Consider the following 23,390-nt stretch of genomic DNA (forward strand, 5'->3'; position numbering starts at 1 on the left):
TTGTATAGCTCCACACACATCCCATCCATAAGAGATATTATTGCTGAAATGCAGAAACACTTGCAAAACAAGAAGTCCCAAAGTTAATATACTTTTAGATGGAAGAAAAGGATTTGCTAATCTGATCGCTTACCTGATAATACAATTTAATATGGTGCACCAAACTGGATAAATTTTGAATTCGGAGTGACACATCATTGTTTACTTTCTTGTTCAGCCTTTGATTTACTGATTTAGGGTTGCTGAAAGACAAGCAGCAGGAAAATTAAGATTAAATATTCTGTTTAGAAGACACAAAAGCACTAGTAAATGCATAGCTGAAAGAGGTTCATGAATACTTGTTTATGAAAATCAAATAATTGACAGTTAAATTGTATTATTAAAAAAGTCAAACAAGGGAGTTTATTATTACATTACTAATGGATCTCCCATTATGTTGTACGTGTTGAGTTGGTGGTTACCTAGTGCAAGGGGATGACGCTGGGCTGGTGGAGGGGCAAACGTGGCTGCTGAAAGAATTTCAAAAAGGTTTGTGAAAGATGTGCTCAGACAGAAGTGTTTTTCTGACTGATTCAAATGTCCCAGAAACCAATATATCAGTCAAGAGCAGAACCAGGAAACAAACTGAATATTTTTAACATGAGCTAGAAGACTACCAATACAAAACTACTAAGGGCTTATGAAAACAACCAATTCAGAAGTAGCAGTAAAAAAAAAGCCAAATTACTCAAAATGCTTTTTGAAAAAATCTCCATTTTTTTCTCACAAATTTTTAAATTTCTAAAATCCAAAGTATGGTTTAAGAAAATAAAAACATGTAATAATTATTTTAACCATGTTATTGTGGTTTATGTTTCTTAATACCTTCAGTAAATTTTTAACTAAGGTCTCAGTCTGAATTGGAAGCCTAGGGTTCAACTGACATTTCCCAATGTTCCTAAATACCGTGACTTCTCTTCGAATACAGTACCTATGCTAATATTCTTCGAGCCCTCCACAAAGTGCTCAAATTCTGGGGACCCTTTCTCTGGTCTTTGCAATACTTCCACATCCCAGGGCTGCCTCCAACGATGATAAATCTGTCATTGATAATACTACATCCATGTTCTTATAAAACCTGTAACTTACCAGGGTGCCAGCTAGTATATATTAACAGCTACATTTATGCAACCTATATTACAAAAACTAAAGCATGTTATGGATCCTTGTTTTAACCAAAAGTTTACTAACAAAAATGGACGAATTTAAATTCTCATGTGTAAGTCCCTCCATGGTCTCACTCCTCCCTATTGCTGTAAATTCCCCGAGAACTCTGCATTCCTCCAACTCTGGACTTTTGTGCATCCCCCTCCCTTCACCCAACCATTGGCAGCTGTGCCTTCAGCCGTCTAGACCCTAAGCTTTTGAAGTCTCTCCCTAAACCTCCCCACCTCTCTCTGATCCTCTAAATCCCACATCTTTGACCAAGCTTTTAATTATCCCTCCTAATATCTCCTTCGTTGGCTGTGTCGATTTTTGTCTGAATGCACTTCTGTGAAGCACCTCAGGATGTTTTTCACTGTTAAAAGCGCTATAAAAATGCAAGTTGCTGTTGATGAGTTTTAACATATGTGTTTAAGGTGACTGGTCCTCTACACTGCCCAAGTGTGAGCTGTCCACATTGGAGTCGAGGATAAAATATTGATGCTTGTTTTCTTTCAGCATTTCCCATTGAAAAGTGTCATAGTTGCAGCCCGCAAAACTGTTAGGAGAGACATGCATAGCCAAAGATTTATTAAACTTTCGTGCAACGCAGAAAGGCTTCCTGTTATAATAAAATGGTACATTTCATTTGACAGAAAAATGTAAGCCTCCATTCCTGCTGGTTGAGTCTTCAGACTGGCAGAGCAGATGTAAATGTTGAAAATGAACTTCATTATTCTTGAGCTACTTTGCAACAAATTGCTGCTTCTTATATATTTTGCATATTTGCAAGGCATAGTGGGAAATTTGTTTTTGTTAATAAACTCTTAAAATCCAACTAAAAAAAGGAACAAAACTAGGAATCCTTTTATTCCACTCAGTGCTTTCTTGTAGTTATCACAAGTTCAAATGATGGAGGCCATTTGGCCCATCTCAACTTGTCCATCCAGAATGCATAAAACGTAACCCCATCAAATCATCTAACTGTATCTTGAATGAGTGTAAGGCTTTTCTCTCCAATATCCTACTCCAAATCTGATTGCTCTTTGCATGAAGACGGTCCAACATCTGCCCTAAATAGTGGCGGAGGGTCGGTGATGGGCCATTAAGAAAGGGAAGGAATTATCTGGAGGAAATTATCGGGTCATGTGTTCAACTTTGGTAGTGGGGATTCTTCTGAGAAAGCATTATGAAGAATTAAGTCACTCCTGCCCTTCAAATAGGAATTTGACAAATTCCTGAGAAGAGAGCAATTCTACTTTTACGGTGCATATTGCTATTTAGTTTTGATTATGGAGGAGTCACAGACAGCCGAGATCACCTGGAGCTTACTGGATTACTTTAGGGATACCAAGAGGAATTTCTCACTTTTTCCTGAATTGGCTGGAGGGTTTTTTCCTCTCCATTGCATCATTGACTGGATGGGGCTGGGGCTGGCATGGTGGATATGATAGTCTTTTCTCACCCTTTTTGTATGTTCACATGTTCTGATACTTTTTCAATTGTTTCTAAACAAGCCATTTGCAATTGAATACAGACTTCCACAGACGTGGACATTTTCCATTTTCAATTTTCTTCCTTCTGCAGCTTCAGAGAGAGAGTGCAGATTGCTGGTCTGATATGATGTTTGGAGCAGCACAGCACGGGTTGCTGGTACTTAAGCCTCTCTGCGCCAATATCAGTCACTATAGTTGGATCTCAACATCATCTATTAATTTTAAAAATCTCCATAGAATAGCAACAGCAAAGCTTCATACAATGATTCTTCTGCCAAGTTCATCAGTAAAGATACAATGGATCATTTGCTGAGTTAGACATGTAACATCACATCCTTATCATGATCCTTTTGAACTTACCCTGCTGAGTCTATCAAATCATTAAAATGTTATGCTGCTCTCATTCATCATTTATACATTTAGAATTAATAATTAACGTTTTCAACTGCTATTGCTTTAACTGTTATACTTTAGGACTAATGGACATTTTAGTTGAAGGAAAAAATAATCAATCAAGATTTATTGGCTGAAAAGTGTAAAAACCATATAGCAGGGATTACATAATTATTCCATTCTTTTACAGTCATTACAAACTCTCATCAGCTGTTTCCCCTTCATTTCAAGCTACAAAATATTGTGCGCCAAGCACATTTCCCTAGCAACTACATTGCAATTAACGAAAAGGAAACCTAAACTAACCAATTAAAATGGGCTATGGCTGTGAAGTCGTACCCATGAAAAGAGGAGAATGAACTTTTCTGCTACTTTAAAGAGGCATCTCAATGTTATTATGGATCTTAATTCACTACAAATCTCCCTAATTTATTGACCTGTTCTAAGCTCTAAACTGTATTGTTTATGCAAACAGACATATCAAAGGAACACATTACCCAGGTGTTGTTTGGTTAGGCTCATCCAAATGGCTAAATATTATAAATAGGTCTCGTGTATATTCTCTAATAAGTTTGTCATTTAAAGGATAGTTATACTAACCTGGTTTTTAAGAATGTTTCTGTACAGTTAAAGGACAGGTGATAAAATCGAAAACTACAAAGTTTTTTTAAAAAGTTACTTGAGATTTATAACGTAACATTTTGCCTCATTTGATAAAATGTTTTATTTTGAATATAAAATTAAAAGAATTGTAAGATATTGGGTAACACTATAAAATTCCAATCAGACCACAGTTGAGAGATACTGTTATCCCAGCCCAATGCCCACTTTCCTGAGCCACTGGTACAGTAACATAAGAACAGAGCAGGAGTAGGCCATATGGCCCCTCGAGCCTGCTCTGCCATTCAATAAGATCATGGCTGATCATCGACCTCAACTCCACTTTCCTGCCCTATAACGTTTGAGATGTAGACTAGTTGTCAAATATGTTCTGACAAAAGTCTACATCTGAAATGCTAACTTATCAGTTCTCTGCACAAGTGCTGACTAACTTAAAGTATTAGGTTTCCAGCATTTTGTTTTTGTTTCTGCTTTTCCTTGGTTGGGTTTCTTGAAATTCCATTTCTTCTTAGCATTTCAATGACCTTTTGACTCTACATAGCACCTGGTTTCCCCAACAAACATATTCCCATCAAATATGTTTAATGTACAATTTTCTGCAAATATGAATAAACTATACCGGACTCAAATCCCTATCAAATCAGTCTCATTGGCTCAGTCAATTCAATGGGTAGTCCTCAAAGGAATTTCAATTTCAACCTCAGTTGAAATACAGTGCAACATATAAAAGATAAATCAATATTTCATATGTTTGTAATAAATTATGAGATTCCACTGGAAGATGGAATATATTGCATTCACACAATAGAATGGTCAAGTGCCAAAGGCTAGCTTGATTGTCAGCGTGTGGATACTTTCCAAGACAATAAGCATACTACAAATGAATGGATTTCTTTGTAAGCTAGGAAATTAGAATGCTTCACTGACAAGTAGCCTGGCGAAATAGGCCAATTCTGTACAGAAGTCAATAGGCAGCACAGTGCAAAGAATGACCTACAGCTATTTGCATTTTTGAGTAACCTACTTATGACAACTGACATCAATTTCATTTGAACTGGAAGAAACTAGCAGTGCAGTCCTTCTCTAGTAGAAATGCAACTGTACAATTCATTGCCAAATGAATAACAGGAAAAACATTAACAACCTTACTTCAGAGGCCCCTCAAAAAGTAATGCTTTCATATAGGGAACCATTAAGACTTGCTGACACACTGACCAAAATCCAATGAATCCGAAATTTGATAACTTAATGGGAGCTCCAGCACAGCTTAAATCCAGACTCCAATCAGACAGCAAATATCTGACCATCTGTCGATGACTGGATTTGAACCATTAGTGCACCAAAAGCTGAGGGCAAGTTTCATGTGCAACCTGTGGTATTAAAGAATCTAGCAATGAAGTATTAGTACAATTACAAACAGGCATGGAGGATCTGCCTTTAACCATTTAGCATTTTTTTTAAAATTTGGAAAAAACACCGACTTAGCATGCCTATTTCAAATAAGTGAAACACCCAAAACAGACAGAAATGAGCACACCTATTTTTCAAACAAAGCAGTTGCCACTCTGCTGCCATAATATAGAAGGAAACAGATGTATGCAAAGATGTGATGCAGAAAAACTTATTTATAAAATGCCTTATCAAATCTCAGAATGGTCCCGAACCACAAATACATGAAATTAGTTACTTTTAGAAGTGGAGCAACTGTTATGTAGGCAAACACAGTAACCAAATAGCACATAGCAAAATCCCACAAACACGAACCAAAATGAGTGACCAGTTAATCAACTGGTTGAGAATAGAATGTTGGCCAGGACATCATGAGACACTTAGCTTTTTTTGAGGAGTGCCATGAAATTTTTAACATCCAAATGAACTATAGGAACAGGCTGATGGGTGAGATATTAACATGAGGAACCAAGAAATTTGCAATTCTGAAATTTGATAACACATTATATAAATGAGTTATTCTGCATCATATCTTTGCACAGGGGTATCAGCCCATTTTTATGTACTCAGGTCCTGGAGTGGAACTTCTGACTGAGACAAAGGTGCTACCAATTGACCCACACTGACACACAAGCAGAAATAAATCAGGAAGTGGTTACACTAAAGAACACAATGATTTTGATGTGGAGGCCAAAGGAAAACAAGAATTGGTATGCAATTGGCTAGTAATCCCCCTACAAATGAGTAAATTACTGCATTTTTCTAACTGGAAAGGACAATGCTTTCAATGAACAGCATTAACTGCTGGCATTACCTGTGGCTAATAGCAATAACCTCAGAAAATAAATGTGAAGTAGAATAATAGATTGAGTTTCTGAAGCATAGATACTTATGTTTATCCATCGAATTGATTATACCACTTTTGTGACTTATTTTCAGAAAGAAATAAAACCCAAAACATTTAAATTTTGATTTTAAAAACATATGCCTTATTTTCAATTAAAGTAATAGGTACTGAAAAAACCCACCAACCCCACTGCCCAAAAAATGAATTCTGGAAGCCCTAATGATAAATAGTCGTCTTGCTGGCCTTTCAAGTGTCAGTAATTTTGTGATCAATGAGACACCAATTATTGTACAGTATAACAAGAATTTGCTTTAAATGTTTACTTTTATATTTATTAATCAATGCTATTATAAATTGCATACAGACAGCCCAAGATTAGCAAATACTTGCTGCATTTAAAATGCATAATGTAATGCTTGTCAAATCCAAAAATCTGCAGTTGAGACACACAAAATAAAAAGACAGATGCTATTTCACATTTTCCTTTTCAAAGTCATTCATCCTTCAGCCAAGTATCCTTGGTTTTCTCTGAATCATATTTTTAGTTCTCACACTTTTACTCCAGAGGGTAGGTGATCTGTTTCCAGACCAGTTCCAAATCTTCTTTGTATGACTGCTGGCTACAATTATGATCCAATACCACCCACCTTCAATTTCCCTTTCTCTGCAGAAAGATACCATGACTTCAACCAACATCCTTTTGCTCAACGTAGCTCAGAAATCAAACTACATTATTCCACTCTGTGATGGTCCAAAGTATAGCTTTACCCAAAACAGTAAACATTTATGGCAGCAGTGAGATTCAACTATGCCAGTTTCAGTACCATCAAAATATTTAGTGATGCTGAAGCCATAGATCCATGTTATCTTTAAGTCTTAAAAACCAAAAAAACTGTTTAGAACTGGAGATATTTTACAGAAACATGATACAGAATATAAACAGGCCACTTGGCCCATCAAGTGTTTTTTTTTTAGTTAAGCCACCCACTGAATCCCCTTCTCCTGCTTGCTCCTCATACTCTTTAGCATTCCTCTTCTTCAAACAACTGTAATTCCCTTTTAAAAGAATTTAGGGTCCATTTCAACAGCTGTGGAAGAAGTTCCACATTCTAACCATCATCTGGGTAAATACAAAGTATTTTAAGTCAACCTGCCATGAAGGTATTTTTGCCAAATGATAAATTATGTGCAAAACTGATGCAGTTAAGGGAAATGTACAATAAATGCTCCCCCACCCAAAAACATCCACAATCTATCCCTATTTTCTGTTACAAATGTCATTAGTATGTCACATTCACAACTGAATAAGCTATACTGAAATGGTTTATAGAAATTCTGTAAACTATCTCAATTTATATATATTGGTTGCACCATAAATTAGATTCATGTTATCAGCAAAATGCCCATATTTAAAGCACACTACAAGGAAATAAACTATAGGACACCTCAAAAAAAAAATCAATATTCGTGTAGGAGTACTAAAGTATAGGAAAAAAAATTGCTCCCAAAAAGAACCCAGCCTCCTAGAGCAGTACATGTTTGCTATGCTTTCACGGATGATATCAACCCATTTACTTCTGAGGGTAATGAAATGCTGCATCAGCTTGATCTGATTTACTTAAGTTACCATTAAGAATACATGCCATCCGAAATCATATTGCTCCACAGAAGGGGGGGGGGGGGCGCGAAAACAACAGTACAAGAAAAGCAAAACGACTCCCTGGTCCCGAGGGGATATCTTTCCATTTAAACGTAATTTAGGAATTCTCTACGGAATACCACAGCCTCCTCAACGGGATGTCAAAGACCATAGGATTCGTATCAATTGGATATGTAAATCTTCAAGTTTCACATCTTGCATACAGTTTTTAAATATGCAATATAGAAAAATACATAATCACATTAAAAACGAATTTTCAAAACGTGTGTGCATGTGTATACTTACATTTGAACCATTATGTTACTGAGAAAGATGCCGTCAACCAACTCTATGTATTCCAAAAGTGCTCCTCCATTTGCCGGAGCTAACGCCCCGAAAGTCTTTACCTAAAGGGGTGGGGATTGAAAATAAATAAAAATTCATTTAATAGATATTTAATATTTACATAACCTGGATTGGATTGCAATTGCTGAATTAAAGATTTGAAAGAAGCAGTCAAAAAGTGCTTACCCAAGTTACCAAAGGATCAGACATAAACTGCTCTAAAAGCGTAGTAAAATCGTTCTCCATTTTCAATCAACAAACAAAAATCAAGGATTTCTTTTAAACTGTAAAATCCACTGCTGTTGCCTGTCGTCGTATTCCTACTTTTGGCATCCTAGGTATAAGCGAACGTTAATTTCACAAAGTATCCATTTTAAGCCGAGGCTTACTTGAATCTTGATCATCTGCAATGCAACCGAGACGTCACCAAACTCATTTTTCGGTACAAAAAATGTTGATTTAAATCATTGCGTCTACATCACTTTAGGAAAACCGCCTTCTTCCTGCAGCAGACACGAATTCCTATGGAAAGCCGTCAGACCCCAATCATTTGCAACACTGCGTTTCTTCTCTTGACAAATTGACACAAAATAATAAGATTTGAAAAACGAATACTTATTTCCCCCCCAAAAAAATTAAACAACGCTCAGTCTCCCTCTTCTTTTAGAAAAACGAAATTAAATTAAGAGGGAGGATTAATATTTGATGTTTCAGAAATAAATGCCAACATCTCTAACGGTATTTTAGAGACCACCACACACATCTCCTCAACTGCATTGAGCTACAGCACGAGCCGCCTAACGGCCGTGGAACGTCACTCACCGAACCGCGTCACCGCCCTGCACGAGCTCTTCTCACTCATTCAACGTTCGTAGGTCCAGATACTTTAAGATCAATCCGCCTCACCCCTCCCTAAGATGTATCGCTCCGCCGTCTTGCTCTGCGGGAGACACACATAGAGAAACGAGTCCACGATGGTTGGGTATTTTTATAGATCAGAAGAGGATTGAGTGATGTTCGCCATTTACATAAAGGAATGTGTGTATTGTACTCGTGGGTATGTGGTAAGATTTTAAAATGTTTGTTGGTTATAAAATGCATTACTTCATCATGTATCGTTTTCATTCGGTTATATACTAGTGGTTTTCAGAATTTGTATTTATGCAACTAAGATTACTTTGATTTATAGTGACTTAAATAGTGATTTTTTTTTGAGAAAATGTAACATTTTGTTAAGTTATATAGATCGAACATAATGCCAGCTAGCAAAACAAAGAAGGATCAATAGTGACGCCTAACGGCTCGGAAAACGTAACATCACCAGAGAAACTTTCCATGTAAATTTCATTATAGTATCCATGTTAATGAGCATCCAAATGCTTGGCTAAAAAATATTTTTTCCTTTTTCATTAATGCTAATCGGTGAAGTTGAACTAACTTTACCAACCCGATCTGCGAAGGGGAACGAAGAAAGAGATGGTACAAGATGGAAAAGCACCGCTGCCTTTTCCTTTCCGCTGGCGGAAATGCTAAACAAAACCATTGGAACAGGCATTTGCAACCATGTTCATGAAGAAATGTTATCTCACCGTAGACGCCTTACCACCATTTAGTATTACACATATATACAAACACAGACGTAGATCTCCCGTGGCGCTGCTCGCGCATAATCACTAACATGGGAGTGCAGCTTATAATATAACAGAAAAAATACTTATACAATATATCACATAACTGGCTGGCGACAAAAAATATTGCACATCTTAATGATATTGAAAAAATATATAAATGTAATTATTTGTAATATTTTACTTACAGTCTTACAAAACTTGCTTAAGGTGCAAGTAACTTTGTTCTTCCCTCCCAAAAACAAATACCTAATTATTTGCATTATAAAATATATTGTATGTAATACGGTGCATTGCAGTATTTGCTTCCGAAGCAAACACTATTTATTTGTTGATTCTTCCCCTTTCCCGTACTAAAACCTTCATTCTATTCTCAGAAAAGATGTATTACTTACAGAAACATGCCCCTTTGGCTCCAGCACAAACATCATTCCCCCACAGCAACACTTTAAAAAATCTTATCCATGTTAACTCATAATTTGTATTTAATGACTTAAACCGTGTAAAATCCTGAAAAAAACACATTTTTTTTCTGATGCTTATGTCTTACAGTTGTCATTTGTAAATTTACTGCTTAGTTGTGTAGATTGTCCAAAGGATACCATCAATATTTGTAGAGGGAATGCCCTGAAATGTGTTTAAAATGGAATTTTAGTTTGAAAGCTGACCACACAAAATTAAGTTCAGCTGTTGAACTGAATGCTGGGAAAAGACTTTTAGCGAACACAAGTTCTCAGCTACTTCAAGCCATGGAAAAGCCATAAATTAATTAAAGCCATAAAACTTCTAGGTTAATTGCACCAGGGAGATCTGTGTTTATACTACAGACATCCCTTACTAGTAAGAGAAGCCATTTTCCCTAACTCAAACCACTTAGGTAACACCTAATGCAGCATAAAGATGTCACCTCTCGCTACTTGTGTGAAAAAAACTCTCAAGATATGCAAGATTTCAAATGGGAAGGTCATGCTTGACCAACCTTATTGAATTCTTTGAAGAAGTAACAAAGTGTAGACAAGGGCAATGCAATAGATGTAATATATTTGAATTTTCAAAAGGTCTTTGATCAGGTACTGCATAGTAGACTCATGACTAAGGTCAGAGCATGTGGAGTCAGGGGAGAAGTAGCAGAATGGATAGCAAGCTGGCTACAAAACAGAAAACAAAGAGTAGGGGTTAAGAGTAGTTACTGAAACTGGCAAAAGGTCAGAAGTGGTGTTCCACCAGGATTGGTGCTGGAACCACTGTTGTTCACCATATACATAAACGATTTGGACTCGGGAATCGGAAGCAATTTCAAAATTTTCGGGCGACACCAAATTGGGGGGGTATAGTTAATACTGAGGAGGACTGCAACAAAATACAGGAAGACATTAATAAACGTACAGAATGGGCGTGTAATTGGCAAATGCATTTCAATATAGATAAGTGTGAGAAGGTACATTTTGGTAGGAAGAATAAGGAGGCAACATACTGCTTGGAAAATAAATGTCTAAACGGGATAGAGGAACAGAAGGATTTAGGGGTACAGATACACAAATCATTAAAAGTAGCAATGCAGGTTAATAAGACCATTTAAAAAAAAGCAAACCAAGCACTGGGGTTCAATTCTAGGGGGATAGAATTGAAAAACAGAGAAGTTATGCTAAACTTGTACAGAACTTTGGTTAGACCAGACTTGGAGTACTGTGAACAGTTCTGGTCTCCGCTCTATAAAAAGAATATAGAGGCACTGGAGAAGGTGCAAAAAAGATTTACTAGGATGATACCAGAAATTAGAGATTATACCTATCAGGAAAGGTTGAATAGGCTAGGGCTCTTTTCTCTAGAAAAGAGAAGACTCAGGGGTGACCTGATAGAGGTCTTTAAGATTATGAAAGGGATTGATAGGGTAGACATAGAGATGTTTCCTCTTGCGGGGGAGACCAGAACTAGGGGCCATAAATATAAGATAGTCACTAGCAAAGTGATGGAAGGTGTCATCGACAGTGCTATCCAGCAGCACTTACTCACCAATAACCTGCTCACCGATGCTCAGTTTGGGTTCCGCCAGGACCACTCGGCTCCAGACCTCATTACAGCCTTGGTCCAAACATGGACAAAGGAGCTGAATTCCAGAGGTGAGGGGAGAGTGACTGCCCTTGACATCAAGGCAGCATTTGACCGAGTGTGGCCCCAAGGAGCCCTAGTAAAATTGAAGTCAATGGGAATCAGGGGGAAAACTCTCCAGTGGCTGGAGTCATACCTAGCACAAAGGAAGATGGAAGTGGTTGTTGGAGGCCAATCATCTCAGCCCCAGGACATTGCTGCAGGAGTTCCTCAGGACAGTGTCCGAGGCTCAACCATCTTCAGCTGCTTCATCAATGACCTTCCCTCCATCATAAGGTCAGAAATGGGGATGTTCGCTGATGATTGCACAGTGTTCAGTTCCATTCGCAACCCCTCAGATAATGAAGCAGTCCGAGCCCGCATGCTGCAAGACCTGAACAACAACCAGGCTTGGGCTCATAAGTGGCAATTAACATTCGTGCCAGACAAGTGCCAGGCAATGACCATCTCCAACAAGAGAGAGTCTAACAACCTCCTCTTGACATTCAACGGCATTACCATCGCCGAATCCCTCACCATCAACATCCTGGGGGTCACCATTGACCAGAAACTTAACTGGACCAGCCATATAAATGCTGTGGCTACAAGAGCTGGTCAGAGGCTGGGTATTCTGCGGCGAGTGACTCACCTCCTGACTCCCCAAAGCCTTTCCGCTACCTACAAGGCACAAGTCAGGAGTGTGATGGAATACTCTCCACTTGCCTGGATGAGTGCAGCTCCAACAACACTCAAGAAGCTCAACACCATCCAGGACAAAGCAGCCCGCTTGATTGGCACCCCATCCACCACCCTAAACATTCACTCCCTTCACCACCGGCGCACCGTGGCTGCAGTGTGTACCATCCACAGGATGCACTGCAGCAACTCGCCAAGGCTTTTTCGACAGCACCTCCCAAACCCGCGACCTCTACCACCTAGAAGGACAAGAGCAGCAGGTACATGGGAACAACACCACCTGCACATTCCCCTCCAAGTCACACACCATCCCGACTTGGAAATATAGCGCTGTTCCTTCATCATCGCTGGGTCAAAATCCTGGAACTCCCTTCCTAACAGCACTGTGGGAGAACCTTCACCACACGGACTGCCGCGGTTCAAGAAGGCGGCTCACCACCACCTTCTCAAGGGCAATTAGGGATAGGCAATAAATGCCGGCCTCACCAGCGACGCCCACGTTCCATGAACTAATTTTAAAAAAAACAAATCCAATAGGGAATTCAGCAGAAACGTCTTCACCCAGAGAGTGGTAAGAATGTGGAACTCGCTATCACAAGGAGTAGTTGTGGCGAATAGCATAGATGCATTTAAGGGGAAGCTATATAAGCACATGAGGGAGAAGGGAGTAGAAGGATCTGTTGATAGGGTTAGATGAAGAAGGGTAGGAGGAGGCTCACATGAAGCATAAACACCGGTATGGACCTGTTGGTCTGAATGGCCTATTTCTGTGCAGTACATTCTTTGCAATTGTTTGAAAGATTGATAGCAAAAGGATCGTAAAAATCCGAGACACAAAGTCTGTCATTCTGGGGTAAATCCATGCCCCAGTAACTCAAATCACAGACACAGGAATCCACATTTATCAGGTTTGATTGACAGAAGGATGGGATGAGACCTTCCAGCACGTGTCACTCTGAGTGGTTAATTGAATGTAGGGAAACCTCCATTTGAAATTAAGATATAAAAATGGAGGGTTCTGCACCCCTCAGGACGATCTGTAGTAGACAATCTGTAATAATCTTTGTAGAGCAGCAAACAGTTTGCAGTAGTGTCTCTCTTTGTCTTTGTAGAAGTAGTAGTCTCTCGCTAGTTCACTAAGGTTCTCTTTGTTCTTGAAGAACCTTTAACTAGCAGAAGCAGAAAGGTGCCGTTACAGGTACATCCTAATACGACAGAGAGTAAAATATCAAGTTAGCTTGTTAAGCTGTTCCAACCAGTTGCAGGCAAAGAAAAGTGACACTTAACTTTGCAAGTGTCCGTGATCAGAGAAAGGTGAGAGTGATGCCAGCTCAGATATCATCGCTCTTGCGTACAGTGGATTCAGCTGGAACCGATCTTCCAAGTGGAACAGATAGCCCTGCTGCTGAAACGCAACTCACCGACTTGACGGTCCAGGAGCTAATGCCTGCTTCACAGTGAAGGAAGGAGATTGATTCAACCACGCCGCTCATAAAGACCAGGTTGTGTAAGATCTGATAAATTGCTAACTACCAGTATCTAGACTATAACCTATCCAATAGACTGGCTATCAAAGCTGTTAACTTGTCAGCGATCATAAAATAACCTCACCAATTGTAGTAATCTCAGATTCTGATCACTGCTATAATTAATACTCAGCGTCCATTAATGCTGATTTATAGTGATACACTGAATTGCCTGTGTAACTTCAGCTGCTCATTTTGTTAAGTAACTCTGTCCATTAATGATTTGCTATTGAGACTCAAGGTAACCAACTACGTCTATTCATATCTATTAAGTGTTTGTGTACCCATCTTTAACCTTAAGTTGTGATTTTGTAACCAATAAACAGTTTTATAGTGCATGACCAGTTGTCTAACATCTTCCTTAATGATTCAAAAAAGGTGTAAGAATATGGTTTAAAACAAGCATCCGGGCATTTTAGCAAGAGGGTGAATGCTGCTGGGGGCAGAGTCTAGTCTCTGTGTGAACAAAGGCAGCTTATATGCAGAAGACAGAGCATTGAAAGGCTGCTAAGGCAGTAGACTTTGTAGAGTTGTGCAAGGCTGCATGGAGAAGAACCCTTTGCATTCCTAAGAGGAACAAACAGTTTACACAGCAGAGATAAAGGGCGAGGTAGTCACATTACAAGGTACGGCTCATCTGGAGTTGTTTAAACACAGAATCGGCTTGGAGGCAGGATAATTAACGACTAGGAGATAAGGCCAGAGATGTGTATGTTCAGAACAAAGCAGCCAAATAGTATAAAGACAGAGCATGCTCCCTCCCAAAAGTTAGAATTCTTGGGACAGTCGGAAGTCCATAGCCAAGAGGCATCCTACGGAGTCGAGTCTGACCAGCTTGAGTATGCGGGAAAACCAGGTTGTGTGAATTGCTTGTCATTTAAAGTAATGTTGAAGACAGCTTGTAGTATAATTTTGTTGTAAGTCAATATTAAAACTTCTTGTTGAATAACCACTCAGGCCTGAATCAAGCGGAAGTTATTGTTGAAGCACGAACAACCCTTTGTTGTGATGGTAATGGGAAAATCCGCCTACAAAAGGGTTAATTCGTTCACTCAGTAGCTTGTTGATATCTTAATCAAGGGTGGAGCTAAAGCTTAAATTTAATCCGAACTGGTTAGTGTAAGGATTGTTCAGCGAGCCGACTCAAGCATCACTCACTCTTATACTTACGCTGGGAGGTATACCCTAGATGGTTCCTAGCGACAGTGTTAAGGATTCGTCTGGTTCCTCGGCATATATTTGTCAGGATACCAAAACCCAGGGTTCTTGTTCTTACAGTTGTCAAGGTGTTGGAGCAGCAGCAGGGTGCACACTTAAATTCCCAGAGGCATCTCTCTGATGCACACACATTTGTCCACAATGGTTGGAAATTCCAATAGCTAAGTCATTGGTGAAATTTCAAACTGAAGCAACAGGCACGAGACAGAAATGTAACCTGTGTGGGGGAAACTTCCTGCAGGCATGTATCATATTAAATAACAAATTTGATAGGTAAGTTTAGATTTATTTTTAGAATTGTATAACATTTTATATATTTGTCATGCCATAATAAGTAAAATAGAAAAATGGCAGCTGAAAATTGCATTTACAAACTATTTGAGCAATTTGGTTGTTCGATTTTGTGGTGTGTGCTGATTTATAAATGGTAGCTTTGAAAAAACCTGAAGGATTTAATTGCTTGGTTTTCTGCTAGTTATTTGTTCCTCTCTCTTACTTTTTACTGGTTTTGATTTGTTCACATTGAATCATTCAGATAATTGCTTCATAACTTAATAGATAAGTGGTAAATATTTGCTTGATAATTTAACAGGTAAGTGTTTATTGAAGCCAGTTGAGCTTTTTGCCCTAAAGATGTGACATCCTGAGGTGTGACAATTTGGAGGCATGACACCACTAATACCATACTTTCACCTATAGTGCGTTTGAAAAGTGTGATAGTTGGCATGCTAGATGCAAGATATTTAATCATGTAGATAGATACTTTTAAATATAATCACCACATTTTGATTTTGACTCACATTTCATTAGCATTTCATATCAGGTAGCTACTGAACACTAAAACAAAAACAAAATTCTGTGGATGCTGGAAATTTGAAATTAAAACAGAAAATTCTGGAAACACTTAGTGGGTCAGGCAGCATCTGTGGAGAGAGAAACAGAGTTTCAGGTCAATGATCTTTCATCAGAACAACTATAGAATAATGGTCGAGCCCTTGGAGATCATAGTGTAAATTTCCCACTTTTGAGCCAGGAATAAAAAAAGCATTAACTGTAAAAGTATGAACAGGAGGTCAGTTCTGATCAACAATTGTGTTCATGAAGATGGGACATGTCAGTACTGGGTAATGGCATTGTTTTTGACTTTTTGAACTTATTAATAGATCTCCAGTTGCTCAAGGTAAGTCAGAGGATTTGAGGAACATTACACCATGTTACATACAATATATTATTCTTCTGTGTGTAACTTGGCCTATCCCTTTCAGACCACAGGGTTTTATTGCTATAAATGAGCACATTCTGAGGTCAGTTGCTAACCCTAACCCTAACCCTAATGCAGTTGCTCTTAATTACATCCCGAATTTATTGAGTGTATTTTCTGTTGCTGGGGACTATGAAACCAGAAGGTAATTACCTGTTTTCTCTCATATCTTTTTTTTTAAGTGCGACAAATAATTTACATGTGTGGCACCTGATGTGTGATTGATGCACCTCAAAGCTTTTTATATACTAGTCAATCTCTGATGCCTTTTGTTTAAGGTAAGTCAGAGATTACACTGTTGTGAGAGGGCAGTGAGGTAGAATGCACATCTTCAGTTAAAGAATTTGTAAGACACTGCCCAGAAACAGTGAAGCAAGCACTTTTTGATAATTCCTAGAAAATAAATAATTAGCTACTCTCATACCCAGTGTGGCTGTATAAACAAATCTTTATGTAAATAATAATTATTTTCAAATTCACATTATTAACAAAATAATGCACAGGTGCATTAATCATTTCTCCTGCCTTTTTGTATGTCTTTCTGTGTCAGTGCCTCTCTCTCAAGTATAAGAATAAGCACTTGAGAAGAGATTTCCTCTGAAACTGCACCTCAAAAAAGTTTCAAAAATCCATCTTCCAGCTAGTTTTCCAATTATTTGTACAAACACATAAATAGTGTTATGAATGTAGATATAGGAATTTATAGTGGAAAAGGTTAACGGGGAGTGCAAGCAGATGTAAGATTTTTAATATAGATATACATTTGAAAATTAAATCTTAGCAAAACAAGAGTCTATGGGAGGAGGGGGGAGGCAGAGCAACACAATCCTAGGGCCAAAAATTAAAAGTTTTAAAAATAAATATTTCAAAGTTGAAACTTAGAAAAAGGAGGCTATGGTTTAAGAAAGTAGGACAACCTGTGACCCCAAAAGCAGATAATTTAAAATCGTTAAGATCATTGTAGTTAAAAAAAAGTAAAAGTCTGAATATATATAAGAACCTGAAAGTTTAAATAAAACATTGGAACATTTATTTGGAAGCTTACTTTTCTGCAAGCAGAGTAATATGGCAAAAACAGAGTTAAGAGAGAGTTCAGAAAATTGAAAATTGGTCAACATCATCGTCTAATGGCCATAGCCTACCACTACAGCACCATGGGAGCTGTTTACATAGGAAATTCTCATTAGAACTGATCATAGTCAGTTTTAATGTTAAATGTTGACATAAAAGCATGAGAAAAAATTGTAACAGGAAATAGTTTAATTGGATGGGAAGTGGATGTATTCACAAGATTTTTAAAAATAAGATAGAGCTCAAAAATTCACATTTTAAAATCCTTTGATCTGTTCAGCCTTCCAAAAATCCTAACCCAGCAACTTTTTGAGTGGTTGTAGGAGAAAAATTTCTAAATTTCATATTTTTTGTTAGAAAGTTAAGATTATACAAAAACAATGCTGCACGTTTTTGTGTCAAAATGCCTCAAAACACTTAACACTTTTTTGAAAGCGGGGCTTTGGTTAATATGTAGGTACAACCGTCGCCTGGTTGCATGTCCAATATCATAAATTAATAGCTATATTTTTATGTTGAGAGCCGTGCCCAGACACAAAGAGGTGTATCATTGTTGATATTCAAGCTTATAATATTAAAACAAAAAACGTATATTTGTGCAGTCTGTCATAATTGGCATTGTGACAATAGCCTTTCCTGCCTAATATTCAGAAGGAATGCTGGAGATTCATACCATAGAAGAACAAGCTTGGCTTGTGCGTGCGATGACGTATCTCCTCATTGATCATCTTCGTGCTGAGCCAGTTGGTTGTCATAGAAACATATTTAGAGCAGCTTGCATCCGGGTACGTTGGCGTCCTGGTGCCGAGCTGAGTTGCTTTCCTTTCGGCTCTAAAAATGGAAGAGTGGGTGGTGGAAGGTATTGCTGGTTTCCTTAGCAGCTCGTGTTGGACTATTCCAGTCACTGATTTCATCGAACAGAACTGTGCAGGTAAGGTGCTATTTTGACAGTTATTTTATTTCGTTCATGTATTTTAACGGCTTTTTTGTGGTTTGTGATGTAGTAGAGTTTTAGGCCTTCTGCGATTTGTCAACACAACATTTTCGAGTCCACAGCGATGTTTTGCTTGGGGTTAACGTGCCATTATATCGTCATTTTGATACGTGCTCATGTATTTACAAAATCTTAAAAATATGTTACGAGCACTGGAGCAATAGGCTTGAAAGGGGACACAAATGCAATGTTGATCGGGAAAAGTGGTGGTGTGGCGTGTGTAAACGTTTATTTTTTTTGTATTTCAGTTTTTGATGATGAAGAAGAAAATAAGTTATCTTATACGGAAATCCACCAGGATTACAAGAATTTGGTGAGTTTATTTCTGTGATGGTGCAGTTTAGTGTCATTCATGAGATTATCTGTTGTCATTTACTCATTGGATTCCATCAACGTTTTTGAAACCAGCAAAAAACATGATAAATGAGATGCCAGGAAAATATATTCTTCTTCTTCAACAACAACAACTTGCATTTATATAGCGCCTTTAAAGTAGTAAAGCATCCCAAGGTGCTTCACTGGTGCGTTATCAAACAAAATATGACACCGAGCCACATAAGGAGGTATTAGGTCAGCTGACCAAAAACTTGGTCAAGAGGGAGGTTTCAAGGAGCGTCTTAAAGGAGAAGAGAGAGGCAGAGAGGTTTAGGGAGGGAATTCCAGAGCTTAGGGCCTCGGCAGCTGAAGGCACGGCTGCCAATGGTGGAGCGTTTAAAAACAGGGATGCGCAAAAGGCAAGAATTGGAGGAGCACAGAGATCTTGGAGGGTTGGAAGAGGTTACAAAGATAGGGAGGGGTGAGGCCATGGAGGGATTTGAAAACAAGGATGAGAATTTTAAAATCAAGGTGTTCCCGGAGCCAGTGTAGGTCAGCGAACACAGGAGTGAATGGGAGAACGGGACTTGGTGCGAGTTAGGATACGGGCAGCAGAGTTTTGGATGAGCTCCAGTTTATGGAGGGTGTAAAATGAGAGGCCAGCCAGGAGAGCATTGGAATAGTCCAGTCTGGAGGTAACAAAGGCATGGATGAGGGTTTTCAGCAGTAGATGAGCTGAAGCAAGGGCGGAAGTGGAAATGGTGGTCTTGGTGATGGAGAGGATATGTGGTTGGAAGCTCATATCAGGGTCACATAGGACGCCAAGGATGTGAACGGTCTGGTTCAACCACAGACAGTGGCCAGGGAGAGGGATGGAGTCAGTGGCTAGGGAACGAAGTTTGGGGTGGAGACCAAAGACAATGGCATCGGTCTTCCCAATATTTAGTTGGGAGAAATATTCTTGAGTATTCTGATTTTCCTGCTGAATCATAATGATGGTTTGGGTGGAATTTTCCTTCACGGGCACCATTGGGGAGAACATTCCATCCCACAAACTTTTCACTATGCTTGAAATGAATGTTTTAATTCACTGAAAGGTTAGAACATAAGAAATAGGAGCAGGAGTAGGCCAATCGGCCCTTCGAGCCTGCTCCGCCATTTAATAAGATCATGGCTGATTTGATCCTAACCTCAAATCTAAATTCATGTCCAATTTCCTGCCCGCTCCCCGTAACCCCTAAATGTATTCTAGTTCTTAATCTTTAGATTGCTAAACTGGTACTGGGAAATGAATTGTACTGGACCAACCATTTTTAAAAGTTTTCAGTTTATGCACTGGTGCTGAAACATAAATGAATATTACATTAATAAAGCTGAGTTTATTACTGTAATAGGAAACAAAAAGACAATTTTAATTAAAACAGTAGATACTTATGCTCATCCTATGTTCCTTTTTCCTTAATTTTCTCTCCTCGCCTAGTTTCTTGCTCTTATCATTATTTTAATTTTATTTTCTTTGATTCTCTCGTTTCCCTAGTATTTTTCCTCATGCCCTCATCTTATCCATGAGACCCACCTCCTGCTCTCTCAACCCTATTCCCATTAAACTGCTGATCATACAACTTTCCTTCCTGGCCCCTATGATAGCTGATGTTGTAAACGGTTCCCTCCCCTCTGGTACTATACCCCTCCCTTTCAAATCTGCCGTAATCACCTCCCTCCCTCAAAAGAACCCACCCTTGCCAACTGTACTTGCAACCTGCAACCTCCAACCTCCCTTTCCTCTCCAAAGTTCTTGAAAGTGTTGTCACCTCCCAAATCCAAGCCCATCTTTCCCATAACTCCATGTTTGAACCTCTTCAATCAGGTTTCCGCCTTTGCCACAACACTGAAATGGCCCTTATCAAAGGCACAAATTACAACCTATGTGACTGTGGTGCATTATCCCTCCTCATCCTTCTTGACCCGCCTGCAGTTCTTTGACACAGTTGACCACACCATTCTCCTCCAATGCCTTTCCTCCAGTGTTCCTCCAGTTGAGTGGAACTGCCCTCGCCTGGTACCATTCTTATCTATGCAGTCGCAGCCAGAGAATCTCCTGCAATGGCTTCATTACCGCTGGAGTCCCCCAAAGATCCATTCTTGGCCCCCTCCTATTTCTCATCTACATGCTGCACCTCGGCGACATCATCTGAAACATGACATCAGATTACACTTGTACACTGATGACACCCGGCTCTACCTCACCACCACCTCTCTCGGCCCCCTCCACTGCCTATGATTTGCCACGCTGCTTGTCCGACATCCAGTATTGGATGAGCAGATATTTCCTCCAATTAAATATTGTGCATCCCCAATTTCCTTTGCCTCACCGTTGGCAGCCATGCCTTCATTTGTCTAGGCCTCAAGCTCTGTAATTCCCTCCCTAAACCTCTCTACCTCCCTCTCCTTTTTAAGGCACTCCTTTTAAAAAAACTACCTCACCTGTTCTAATATTTCCTTATGTGGCTTGGTGTCAAACTTTGTCTAATGCCCCAGTGAAGCGCCTTGGGACGTTTTACTACTTTAATGGTCTATATAAATGCAAGTTGTTGTATTGTGGTTTTTTCATTTGCAGATTAACTTTCCAGCGTTTTCATCTTCTGGTCCCACTGCCAATTTAGGTAGTGGGGTAACTTCCAAAAGAAAAAATGCCCTTGGATGGATTGTATAAAAACAACCAGTAGAACCTGTAACAAAAAGAGAAATGCTGGAAATATATCGCTAGTCAGTCAGCGGCTGTAGCGAGAAAAGACTCCGCAGATGATGGCTGCCTGTTTATGTATTTTCACTTTCTGTTTTTGTTTCAGATTTCCATCATTTGCGGTTTTTAAATTTTTTTTCCATTAGATGTTAAATGCCAAAATTTTGAAGATTGACCAGGTTGCATTTTTGATATGATTAGGTGAATTTTTTTATATTTAAATATGCATTAAACAAGACAGAACTACTTGTTGGAGGCCTTCAAGAGCTCAATCTCAATCTTCGTATATCATAAAAATAGAAGTAGCTGTGTGTTTCTGAATGGAATGTTGAAAATATGTATTGATGGATGCTGTTACCATGACACACGTGTAGTGTCCTTTTTATGCCATGTTTGATATTAACACATAAATAACTATGGGTAGATATTTCATTCGAGAGTCAGTAATATTGTTGTTCTGCTGCCACCAAGAATGTAGTAATGCAGCTTTTGTTAAAACATTCTGCTATTGTGTGACATGTTTTTAAAGAATTATTTAAAGAGTAGGAGACCCCTTTGTGACATCATCTGGAGTAGTCTGGTAGCTGTAGTAATTCTGCAGTGAGGCTATTGGACTGACATAGGACTTGTTGTTTGTGCTATTGAGATTTCTCCCTACTGAGAGATGTTGTCTATGTTCTTTAACTGGGTGCTCCCCTCCCCCTTGCTACTTAGTTATTTTGTTAGAGCGCTGTGCAGTAGAGAGACTGCATTTTTGGTGATTGGCTACGCGATGCTATTTAATCAAATTGAACTCCCAATAGTTTGTTTTCTTGTCTTTATGAAATAATGCAAGCTTCATGTCCAGTTTTGTTATGACTAAACATAGCCATAAACTAACATTGCAGATTGCATGCTGGGAAATTCTGCAAACTGTACCTGCTCAGAAGGTACAGATGTAACTGAAAACTAAGCAACTGTTGAGATGCAAATATTCAATCAAAGACCAGGCTGAGGCTTTTAAAGTAAAAACTATTTGACTTAAGACAGATTTCTTATTTTATCTATACTTGTAATATGTTTTATGATATGATGCCAGATTCAGGATTTTTATTTATTCATAAAGATCCAGCAGCCTTTCTGTTACCTTGATGGAGCAAGACAGGCCGGAGCCACTGAGACAAGGAGGAGATAGGTATATTGATGAACTCCTACTGAAAGTTAATGAGCCAGCCATTAAAACTGTTGTTTTTATCATCATTTAGCCCACTTAGATGATTTCAGCAAATATTTACATTTACTGTGTTGAAGTGATTGCCATGCCAGCAAGCTCAGTGGGGGTTGTTTGGGAGAAATCTATTTCTGGGATGGTGGTAGCCAATTTAGCAGGACTACTGGCCAACTTCCAAACAGGAAGGGAGTCAGTGTTCAAACTACCAATCTCCTGCCTAGCTTGACAATTCGTAAATTTCTTCGGCTAACTATGTTAATAATCAGACCACCTGACAGAAGATTGGAGAAATGCATGTAGAGGGACATACAAGATTATGGTATTTAGTAAATACAACAAGGGGGGAGTTTCATTGTTCCAATTCCTTGGGTCATGCTAGCGTATGACTAGATAGTTTACCCCTGTTCCACACCATGGAGAGGGTTAATGAAGATAGTGCAGTTGGTGTGTATCGGGTCTTTCAAAAGGAGTTTGATAAAGTGCCACATAAGCTTCGGTTCTGCTAACAAGTCTATTATGAGATTAAAAGGGCAGTGACAGCATGGGTACAAAATTGACTAAGAGACAGAAAGCAGAGAGTAGTGGTGAACTGTTGTTTATCAGACTGGAGGGAAGTATACAGTGGTGTCCCCTCTAATAAATTGGATAGCCAGATGGTGAAGCATAGA

General features: G+C 38.9%; 2 protein-coding genes across 7 annotated transcripts in view; one reads left to right on the plus strand and one right to left on the minus strand.

The window, feature by feature from the left end:
* LOC137324578 (girdin-like) overlaps window positions 1-8,745 on the minus strand; it is a 233,772-nt gene extending 225,027 nt beyond the window's left edge. For all 6 annotated transcript variants that reach the window (XM_067989025.1, XM_067989023.1, XM_067989024.1 and 3 more), the window contains exons 1-3: window positions 8,159-8,745; window positions 7,934-8,034; window positions 134-242 (exon numbers count right to left, since the gene is read on the minus strand). In XM_067989025.1, coding sequence (XP_067845126.1) covers window positions 134-242; window positions 7,934-8,034; window positions 8,159-8,218 — 270 coding nt within the window. In that variant the 5' untranslated portion in view covers window positions 8,219-8,745. The remainder of the gene's footprint in view (window positions 1-133; window positions 243-7,933; window positions 8,035-8,158) is intronic.
* A 161-nt stretch (window positions 8,746-8,906) lies between these two features.
* The window catches only part of cfap36 (cilia and flagella associated protein 36), a 110,670-nt gene continuing 96,186 nt past the window's right edge, over window positions 8,907-23,390 (plus strand). The window contains 4 exon segments of the mRNA XM_067989028.1: window positions 8,907-9,029; window positions 18,112-18,292; window positions 18,294-18,391; window positions 18,703-18,767. Of these exon segments, the coding sequence (XP_067845129.1) occupies window positions 18,117-18,292; window positions 18,294-18,391; window positions 18,703-18,767 (339 nt within the window). The 5' untranslated portion in view covers window positions 8,907-9,029; window positions 18,112-18,116.

This window comes from Heptranchias perlo, chromosome 8, assembly GCF_035084215.1.
Source record: "Heptranchias perlo isolate sHepPer1 chromosome 8, sHepPer1.hap1, whole genome shotgun sequence".
Taxonomy (NCBI): Eukaryota; Metazoa; Chordata; class Chondrichthyes; order Hexanchiformes; family Hexanchidae; genus Heptranchias; species Heptranchias perlo.